This window comes from Cavia porcellus, unplaced genomic scaffold (genome assembly GCF_034190915.1).
Source record: "Cavia porcellus strain 051 isolate PalLab524CR breed Dunkin Hartley unplaced genomic scaffold, mCavPor4.1 scaffold_9, whole genome shotgun sequence".
Taxonomy (NCBI): domain Eukaryota; kingdom Metazoa; phylum Chordata; class Mammalia; order Rodentia; family Caviidae; genus Cavia; species Cavia porcellus.
Genome location: NW_026947492.1, coordinates 70244238 through 70254617, shown reverse-complemented (window position 1 = coordinate 70254617; position 10380 = coordinate 70244238). Strand labels below are relative to the sequence as shown.

General features: G+C 39.1%; 1 protein-coding gene and 1 pseudogene across 1 annotated transcript; both read left to right on the top strand.

Moving 5' to 3' along the window:
• The first annotated feature begins 2858 nt into the window (after positions 1-2858).
• LOC100712626 (olfactory receptor 52B2) lies at positions 2859-3827 on the top strand. Its single transcript, XM_003465255.1, has one exon. It carries the CDS (start codon positions 2859-2861, stop codon positions 3825-3827), a length of 969 nt encoding a protein of 322 aa, XP_003465303.1.
• Positions 3828-9202: 5375 nt separating this feature from the next.
• Positions 9203-10155, top strand: LOC101789088 (olfactory receptor 52B2-like; annotated as a pseudogene).
• The last annotated feature ends 225 nt before the right edge of the window (positions 10156-10380 follow it).

Below are 10380 nucleotides of genomic sequence, written 5' to 3'. Positions count from 1 at the left end.
GAAATGTAATTAGACGATGACTAAAAAGTTAAATAATAATAATAAAATAAAAAGTTATATTTTCTGAGAATTTTATATAGATTAATTTATTTAATCCTCACAGTTGCCTCCTGAAATTTGATTTCTTACAATATAGATACAGAAGTGTTGCAGACATACAGTGACTTACCGAGATCACGGGGCCAGTCAGGAATGAACAGGGAAATAAGTGCAGGAAGTCGGGCCCTAGGACTTAACGTTCTCACTGCCTTTGCTGCTTCTCTCCCATTCACTGCGGCTCCTGTCCCTTCTCCACCATGCTGGTTTTCCTTCTGTCACTCTACACAATTCTCTTAAAGCCCCGGAAGGTACTTTTTGTGAGACTTTGGATACCTCCTTGTGTCTGTATTTCCTTTCTTCTCACCCTGACTTTTTCCTCCAAGAGCCTAGAACCCTCCGAAGGTGTCTGACAGAGAAGCAGCAAGGCTGAGAGAGGGGCGTCAGCATGAACGGGCTGAGTGAGATGGACGCACCTGAATGGACCTCCATTTACAGCTGCACAGGGTCCATGCCTCATCCCCATGCTGGCCTTCGGTATCTCTCTGTTGGGGTGCTCTGACATCATCAAAATTGTAAGAAAAGAGCTGAAATTGTTTTCATAAGGACTTACATCAGGCTTCTTATTTTACTGAGAGAGGATATATTAATAACTAGTGAGACTGGAAGACAAAAACAAATGTCTAATAAATTTTTTTCAAAGAAAAATTAATTTGTGTTCTGGCGGGAATTTTATTTGTACATATTTGAGGTCAGTGCTTTAAGAAACAGGCACAGCAATGTTTCCAGTGCTCTTCTCTGTGATTCTCCTAGCAAAGTTTAGCTTACCTAAGTAAAAACTGAGTCCATATTTAACATGTAAGCCAGGGCTAACACTGGCTTGGTGGATGTCAGTGATTAGCTTGCTTGGGGTCTTGTTAGAATCTGGCCCCTTTTCCATCCTCGTATCCACCTGGAGTCCCATTGCTCTCTCCACAAACCCATCATGCTCTGAAAAGTGCACTTGCCTGGAGGCAGGCGGTGAATTCTGAAGGTGAGAGTTTGATTCCTTTGCATGGGTTTGTCCTTGGTGATCTCTGAACACCTCTATCAGCAGATCCGGGTACTATTTGTTTGATACCTTTATAGTCCCGATGTTCCCCTTATTTTTGCTCCAACACCCTGATTTTTTTTTTTTATGAGACAGGATCTCACTAGATATTCCAAAATGACTTTGACCTAAGTAACCCAGGCTGCTTTGGAATTTGAGACAATCCTTACTGCCTCAGCCTCCTCAATACTAGGATTATAGGTGTGCCACTACCATACTCATCTCTCCATGGTCTCTTTTCCTCATGTGTCCTTTTTTGTATTCTTAATAAATAATCACTTCCCTATTTCTAATAAGTGGACAGATAATTATCTTCCAAGCAAACAATTATTACATGATTGGTGAGAAAGCTAAGATAAGAAGTCAATAAATTTAACATTTTTTTGCAGCAAAGGAAACTGCTTCTTTTTGAGGCTTAGGGAACAAGGGGTGTGTAAGGGTTAGGGGTGTGAATGTGTGGGGCATAGGGTGTGTGTGTGTGTGTGTGTGTGTGTGTGTGTGTGTGTGTGTGCGTGCTGTTAGTGGAGCCAGGAGAGAGCAGGCAGCCAGAATGTATTGATTTCCTGTCCCCAGAATAGTTTCCCTGAAGGCTTCGGGGCTTCCACAGATGAGCATCATGGTTTCTCTAATATGGGGAACCTGAATTATAAATGCTTTAAAGAGAGATGGGAAGAAGAAGGGAAGTAGACTCTGTGGAACTGGGAAGGGAATCTGGGGAAGGAGGGAGAGAAGAGTGGGAGAAAGTGGCTAAAAATGATCTAGGGGCAATGTGTGTATTATCAATTCCTCGAGATGAATGTAATTATTATGCAACATGGACACATACTAACAACAAAGAAGATCTGAACACAATCCAGAACCACTTGTATGAAACTGGGAAAGAGCATAGGAAGCTTTTGATAATCGTCCCTTCAGATTTCATTTGCTGCCCTAGTGCTCACTGGCTTTAGAGAAGATGTGAATCTGGGTTGGAATGGTAAACATAACCTTTAGGTTCCTTCTGAAGTCCCACATGGGAATCTACTTCCATGCATGGGGAACCATAAGTGCAAGTGTCTTGTGGAATGTTTAAGGCCTTGTGCATGAGGTGATCTTCCTGCTCTGACTGCTAAGGGCTGGATTTTACATGTCTTCTGCCATGCCTGGTTTAAGGAGTTATTTTAAGGTTAAAATTTGGGTAGACAGAAGTGGAAGGGGAGGGAAATTCAGGTAAACAAAGATGAAGTAGAATCTTGGGGGAAGGGACAAGTGCAAGATGGGTATAGGGCAAATAAGACTCACGTGGAAATGGTAGAATGATGACAGAAATCAGTGTGGGGCAAACTCAGGGGATACAGTGAGTGCAGGCGTGTGTAGCTCCACTGGATCTTGAAACATTGCCTGAGATACTCTGTGCGCCAAGGAAGCAACAATGGCCAGAAGTCTGTCCCACACCCAGTGATCATGCTCTAGGAGAGTTTACCCTGGAAAGCCCAGGAGTGTATAAAGCCATACTGTCTTCTGAAATAGTAGTTTTTTTTTTTTTTTAATCTTTTTCTTTTTTATCAGTACCGGGGATCGAACTCACGACTGCCTGCTTGAAAGGCAGGAGCTTATGCCGCTGAGCTAAATCTCCAGCCCCTCATACTGTCTTCTGTGATCTCCGCACTTACTCAGCTGTGTTTCGGTTCCTATTACTTTCAGCAGATGCATCACCTTCTAAGCCATTCTACAGAGGACCGTAATATGCAGCATGACTCACACCAACCTTACCGTCTTCCACCCCACAGTTTTTGTCCTACTTGGCATCCCTGGACTGGAGGCTTATCATACTTGGTTGTCAATTCCCCTCTGCCTCATGTATGTCACTGCAGTCCTGGGGAACAGCATCTTGATAGTGGTTATCATCACGGAGCGTAGCCTTCACGAGCCCATGTATTTTTTCCTTTCCATGTTGGCAATCACAGATATACTTCTGTCTACCACTACTGTGCCCAAGGCCCTGGCCATCTTTTGGTTCCATTCCCGTCACATTGCTTTTGATGCTTGTGTCACTCAAGTTTTCTTTGTTCACACTATGTTTGTGGGGGAGTCAGCAATCCTGTTAGCCATGGCCTTTGACCGTTTTGTGGCCATCTGTGCCCCCCTGACGTACACAACAGTGCTAACCTGGCCTACTGTGGAAAGAATTGCTCTGGCCATCGTCATCAGAAGCTTCTGCATCATCTTCCCAGTGATCTTCTTGCTGAAGCGGTTGCCCTTCTGTCGGACCAACATTATCCCCCACTCCTACTGTGAACATATTGGAGTGGCCCGCTTAGCCTGTGCTGACATCACTGTTAACATCTGGTATGGCTTCTCAGTGCCCATTGTCACGGTCATCTTGGATGTGATCCTCATCTCTGTGTCTTACTCACTGATTCTCCAAGCGGTGTTTGGTTTACCCTCTCAGGATGCTCGGCATAAGGCCCTCAGCACCTGTGGGTCCCACTTCTGTGTCATCCTCATGTTTTATGTTCCATCTTTCTTTACCTTACTGACCCACCGATTTGGGCATAACATTCCCCGTCATGTGCATATCCTGCTGGCCAATCTTTATGTAGTGGTGCCCCCGATGCTCAACCCCATTGTCTATGGTGTGAAGACGAAGCAGATCCGGGAGGGTGTGGCCCACTGGCTCTTTGCTGTGAAGACTCGGTGGTGTGCTGCCCCTCTGGGCTGATGCGGTCTCATGGAGCTTCATGCCCAGCGGCATCTAGGAAGCTAGATAGGAAACACAGAGATTTCCAGGACTTAGAGAGTTTTTCTTTCTCCTTTTTCTTCTTATAAGTTGTCTTTTGTCTCCGCCTACTCTTTGTTTTTGTTTTTTGTTTTTTTTTGCCTCTCTCCTATGTGCTTTCTGTGTCTCCTTTGCTTGTTTCATACATTCCTATTTACAGTGCAGGAATAACCAAGTGTATAATGCTCCGATATTGTGGGAAGAATTGGTCTCCACAAGAAGTGTTTGTGTCTCAGTAGGCTAGATGTACTCCAGAAGCACAGGGAACTGAGTGTCATGTGAAGTAAGGTTATAAACAAATAAAGAGAAATAATCTTGTATTTAACATATGAAGCGATTCTATTTTTTAAATCCCCAAACTGTGCATTTACTTTGTATAAAATCAAATTTACTTCTATAGTAGCACATGTTTAAAAAACAGATATGCATGCCCTTCAGCCATCTAGAAAATTCCACATCATTTTTCACTTTTTAGTTCAATAACTACTTTCCCTGTGAAGTCTTACCTAATTTTTCCAGGTAAGCCAAGATTCTTATCTTTGCATGTTTGGTTTACCTTGTGTATATGTCTAAATGTGCACAGTGAAATTGTAATGATCTTGTCATTTATACCCCGGACTGTAAACTCCTTGAAATGATAAGACTGTGCATGATTCATATTTGTACCTGTAATACATTAAAAATGCCTGGCACCCAATATACATTTGAAAAATAAATGAGTAAAATTACTTCCCTAAACTCAGATCACACACCTCTGTGATACACTGAAATGGCTGCTAAGTTAATTAGTCCACAAAGCCAGTGATTGATAAGTCAGATCTCACGAAGGCAGGTTAGCATCCTGGAGGCAAATCAGCCACTGAGCTGCAATATTTCCTTCTCACACTTTTGCTGTGACTCAGAAAACAGAGAATAGACCAAGCAGGAAAAAACAGAGTATTCTTGATTCAGTCTTTTACCTGGCTTTTGACTAGCTCTAGTGTTACAGGGATTAAAGACAGTGTTCTTGGCCAGGTTAGCAAAATTAAGAGTACAATACTCTCTGGGGACTCACACTCCTGACCCTCATCCTTTTATGCTTTTCCAAGAAAGGTTATGAACATTCATTTCTTCAACCAGTATTGAGGTTTTTATCTGCCTCCTTAGTGTAGTGTAAACCCTTTTTTTCGGAACTACAATTTAAGCCAATGTTGTTTTTTCTTTTCCTTGATAAGTAGATTATGATGATCTCATTTATTTCCCTGAGCTCAAAATACTGGAATCTTTTGTAGCCTCTTTCCCTCAAGGCTACTCTTTTTATTTTATTTTATCAAACAATAAAACAAAATTTCATAACAAAGTAATAAGAGAATAACAATGGCTCATACTCTGTGTACCATTGTCTTCAAAGTAGTTCAAGTACCATGGACAACAGAGATTCTCTTACAAAGAAGAAACAAATAGATGCAGTCTATTTTCTCTTAGGTCATTGAAAGGGCTATACTTTACCAGGCTATTGGCTGGTACTCCTGTTGATGGTGCTATTGAATAGGTAGTTAGGTGAGTACTTGGAGTCAAGTCAAGATTTAAGTTGTATGCTATCAGTTTTTGACTACCTGAATCTGTGAGATTCATTTAACAATTTAGTTCTCATTTTTTATGTATGAAATGGGTGCTTTGTAGAGTACCTTCATAGGGTTGTTCAGAAGGTTAATTGGTAAAAACCTCATTACCTCTCACTCAACAAAAAAAATTTCCATGACCAAATAAATGCAGAAAACACTGACTTTCTGTGTATCATGCACAAGTCATTCCAAGAGAACGTTAATGTTTGCAGTGTCACCCACGCTTCTGTGATCACATGTGGGTTTCCATGTCAATGAAATTTTTGTTGACAACACAGCAAGTTAAATTTCTGTATGTTAGTGTTCCATTATCCAGAGTTTGGAAATTACAGGACTACCTGTAGATTATAATCTAAGCACTAGTTTAATGAAATGGTTTTGACTTACATTTTTCTATCTCTAGTTCAAAGTATCCCATTATATAATAATATATTAACATATAATATGATAATATTAATAATAATTATAATCACAATAGGAAGTAATGTTTATAAAGAAGTTATTCCAAGCAAGGAGTCATAGTAAATGCTCTGCTCTCTTAAGATAGTACTATTTTATCTGTATTTAAGATGCAAGGATACCCAAGCTCAGAGAGGATAAGTAATCATCACATATCTTCAGTAGAGTGCTGAACTGAGTAATTCGGTTATCTTTGCCAGTTCCCCCAAGCCAGAGGTAATCATCTTGTCTTTTTAGTCTTCACAACAATGATGTGTGGAATATGTGTGGTCTTAACTGATTATTAATTACTCTGTTTATGAAAGCACTAGAACATGAATTCTGTGATGGCAAGACTATGTCTTACTACTCCTAGTGTCAGCATCAGTATAAGGTTAAATATGTTGAAAATTTTAGGATATGTAAGATTTAAATATCTGTGAGGTTTTGAACTCTGGACCCTCCATCGTTAAATATTATCTAATTTTATGGTGCACGCACACACACACCCTACACACTCAGCTCTTGATCTACTATTTCTTTTATTTCTCCAAAGGTTCTTAAGTACATTGAAGTCTTGCAGGTATAGGACAGGACTTAGTAATGTACATATTAACTAGCAGCACTCAAATCCACGTTATGTCCATATTTTAGTAAGAGATATGGGGTCTCTGGCAGGTGTAGTATATCTAGAGTACTACTGAAAGACATAGGTAAATTAAGTGCCCTCTCTGGTCCTGAGTCAGTGATCTCTGGAGGCTGGTTCTTCTGTGTTTACTTTTCTCTCACTAAACCAGTCTCTGCCTAAGGAATAAGAGGGGAGAAGGTGTCTCCTGACCCCAAGGATTTCTAGAATGAGGTACAAATACTGTCCCCCTTCACTCCAGAGGCTGAATCTTGCAATTTCTTTTACATGTTAACAAAGAATTTTCTCTTCAAGTGAGGTGAATTTCAGGTCAGGAAATCAAAGTTTGGTTTCTAGGATTTTTAGGTTTTCCTGAAATAGGCCCAATAAACTGTTGATTTAGACAAGCTCTTCTTGTGTGCTCTGGATAGTGTACTGTAGTATGAGTACACATTTTGACATTTTGAACTGCCATAGACATTTCTGCCATGCAGGGATGGAACTCAAATTACTGCTTTTGCAGAATGTTAAAGTAGTTTAAAGATATTGAAATGCACATGTATTTAGATTCTTGGCTTTAAGTTTAAAGATTTTATTTATATAAAATTGGAGTTCATTATACTTTTGTTGGCATTAATAGAAGAAGCTCACCAATAGTACTTTAAAATAAAGCTGCAAAAAACATTTAGCTATTGAGAGTCCATGAAAACAAATATGTAGGGGCTCCCATTTTCTCTTTTACCTCTAATCCAAATATGGCTTGATATCATGCTATGAGATCCTATCTTCATTTAAAATTCTAATGTTTTGTACGACATGGCTTTTTGTATTAATTTTCACTTAAGATCTTGTTAAAATATTATTTATCTTGATTGCAGAGTTTTTGATACCAGCTTAAATTTTGTACCCAAGGTAAGTGCTTTATTCTCTTCACCGTAGTGCTGGCCCTAGGAGAGTCATTCCTGGAAGGATCAGTTACAAGGAAATGAAGCCCCTGATGATATCTTGAATATTTAGACAACCTTGGTACTGGAAATACTGTTTTCAGTTTTACAAGTAAAGACATTCTTCTTTGTGCTGAAGCCAAAATGGAATTGGATTTTTTCTTGCTAATAATGTAAAATGCCCTGTTACATAGACAGAAACAACAGTGGCCTTTGCTATGCTTTTTTTTTTTTAAATTTAACTATATGCTATAGTCAGTACTTTTTTGAAATAGAAAAAAATTTTATTGTAATATATGTATTGTAACTTATTTATTGTCATTGTGAGGGAGCTGAAATTATTTCTTTTGTTGCTGAAATAATGTAGAAACAAATATCCTTGTAGATATATCTTTATGACCTCATTTTGCAGTTTTGTCATGTACTTGTCAGAAATGAAGTGAGTGGGTTAAAAAACTTGTACAGTTAAAATATTAAAATATGTTGTTAAATTATTTTCCAAATGGCTATAGGAAGTTACTCGATGCCAGAACAAGGGGTTGTTTTCCAGTCTGCAGGAGAGCTGTGATAATTCAGTGATTTTGGCTACCAGTTCTTTACATTTTATATGATTGAGCAAAAATTCATATGTATATTTGCCATCTTTTTTTGTGGTATAAATTCCATTTTAATTCCTCACACATTTTCTAAGAATATTAAACTTTTGTCTGTTACACACTTTGCATATTTTCCTCCTAGAATTGTTATTTATTCTTAACTATATTTTAATGTAACTACGTCAGTCGGCTTCTACTTTCTATGAAACTTGGTTCTCTTATCTAACTCAGAAGGTCTTTTCAAGACCCCAAATATTTTCCCATGTTTTCTTCTAAAAACATTGACTTTTTTTTTATAGTTTTATATCTTAAATCTACATTTCATTTATCTGGAGTTTCCATTTGTTCACTTCATGAGGTAGGAAATAATTTCATGCTTTTACAAGGATTTGAACCTGAGAAAGATTTCCTAGATGATAAATATTTAATCTGTATATCAGAAGATCAGTATATTTAATCTGTATATCAGAAGATCAAAAGATCAGCTTTTGTATTAAAAAGCTCAAGAAAAGCCACAGAAATTAGAAAACTCAGGTTTTGTGTGGAGAATTGCTATCAACCTAATTTAAATTTGTTAGTATGCCTGAAGATGACTAAACCTGAAAAAGAAATACAGTGGGATTGTGAAGGTTTTACATGCTTAAGAAGTTTGGATTTTATCTTTTAATAATTAAGAGTTGTAGGAAGAAGACAGTAAGATTTTTGTCTTGGGTATATCAACCAGACTGCAACAGAACTGATGGATGCAGAGAGTTCAACATGAGAAGATGGGAAATGGGAGGAGAGCAGATTATTTTTGGATGCTATTGCAACAGGACACTTAAATGATCAAAACTGGAACAAGAGTATATAAGTGAGAACTTGGAGGTAGGTGGGTTTTAGACATTGCAGAGGTAATAGGAACCTTCATTTATATTTACGCTTTAATGATACTTAAATGAAAGTTTAATGATACTTTAATGATACTTAAATGAAAGTTTAAACAATATATATGCTTAAGTTAAGATGTTATTAATTGATTCCATGATTTAATGTTCAACTCTAGTGGAGTTTACAGGCAGCTCTGCCCATTGATTTTTCCCTTTGTTTAGTCTTCATAGAAACTTCAAAAGCAGGTATGTTTGGTGCTAATTTCACTATCTTCCACCCCACCGTGTTCATCCTGCTTGGCATACCCGGACTGGAGCAATATCACACCTGGCTTTCTGTGCCCTTAGTCTCATGTACATCACTGCAGTTTTGGGAAACGGGGCCCTCATTCTTGTTGTCCTGAGTGAGCGTGCCCTCCATGCACCTATGTATGTCTTCCTGTCTATGCTGGCTGGAACTGACATTCTGCTGTCCACCACCACTGTGCCCAAGGCCCTGGCTATCTTCTGGTTCCACTCTGGGGAGATAGCCTTTGATGCCTGCATTACTCAGATGTTTTTCATCCATGTTGCCTTTGTGGCAGAGTCTGGAATCCTGCTGGCAATGGCATTTGACCGCTGTGTGGCTATTTGTACTCCCTTGAGATACACAACCATTTTAACGCCTATGACAATTGGAAAACTGACCCTGGCCATCTGGGGACGGAGCATTGGGACTATTTCCCCTATCATATTCCTGCTGAAAAGGCTGCCATACTGCCGGACCAATATCATCCCCCACTCTTACTGTGAGCACATTGGAGTGGCCCGATTGGCCTGTGCTGACATCACCATCAATATCTGATATGGCTTCTCAGTGCCAAAGGCATCAGTTTTGGTAGATGTTGCATTCATCGGTGTTTCCTATTCTTTGATACTCCAAGCTGTGTTTAGACTTCCTTCCCAGGATGCTCAACATAAAGCTCTCAATACCTGTGGTTCTCACGTTGCAGTTATTCTCCTTTTCTTCATACCATCATTTTTCACGTTCCTTACCCAACGCTTTGGCAAAAATATCCCCCACCATGTCCACATCCTTCTGGCAAATCTCTATGTTTTAGTTCCTCCCATGCTTAACCCCATTATCTATGGAGCGAAGACCAAACAAATCAGGGACAGCATGGCTCACATGTTACCTGTTTCGGGGAGATCTTAGGACAGCTCATGGCACTTTCTAGTTTGTTCTTATTGGAAGCAAACAGAACTTTTCAACAAGTTCCCGAGTTTAGGCACAGTAGTATGTTCTGGCAGAAAGCATATAGACTTTGAAATAAAATTTTTCTGCACTCAAGTCCTGACTCCTTTACTTTCTGATTTTTGATGATACAGAATTTTTTTTTATCTTTTTGAAACTTAGTCTTATAATGTTCAACCACTTTTG

Coding starts and splice junctions, on each gene's coding strand:
- LOC100712626 (XM_003465255.1), top strand. CDS start 2,859: ATGACTCACACCAACCTTACCGTCTTCCACCCCACAGTTTTTGTCCTA.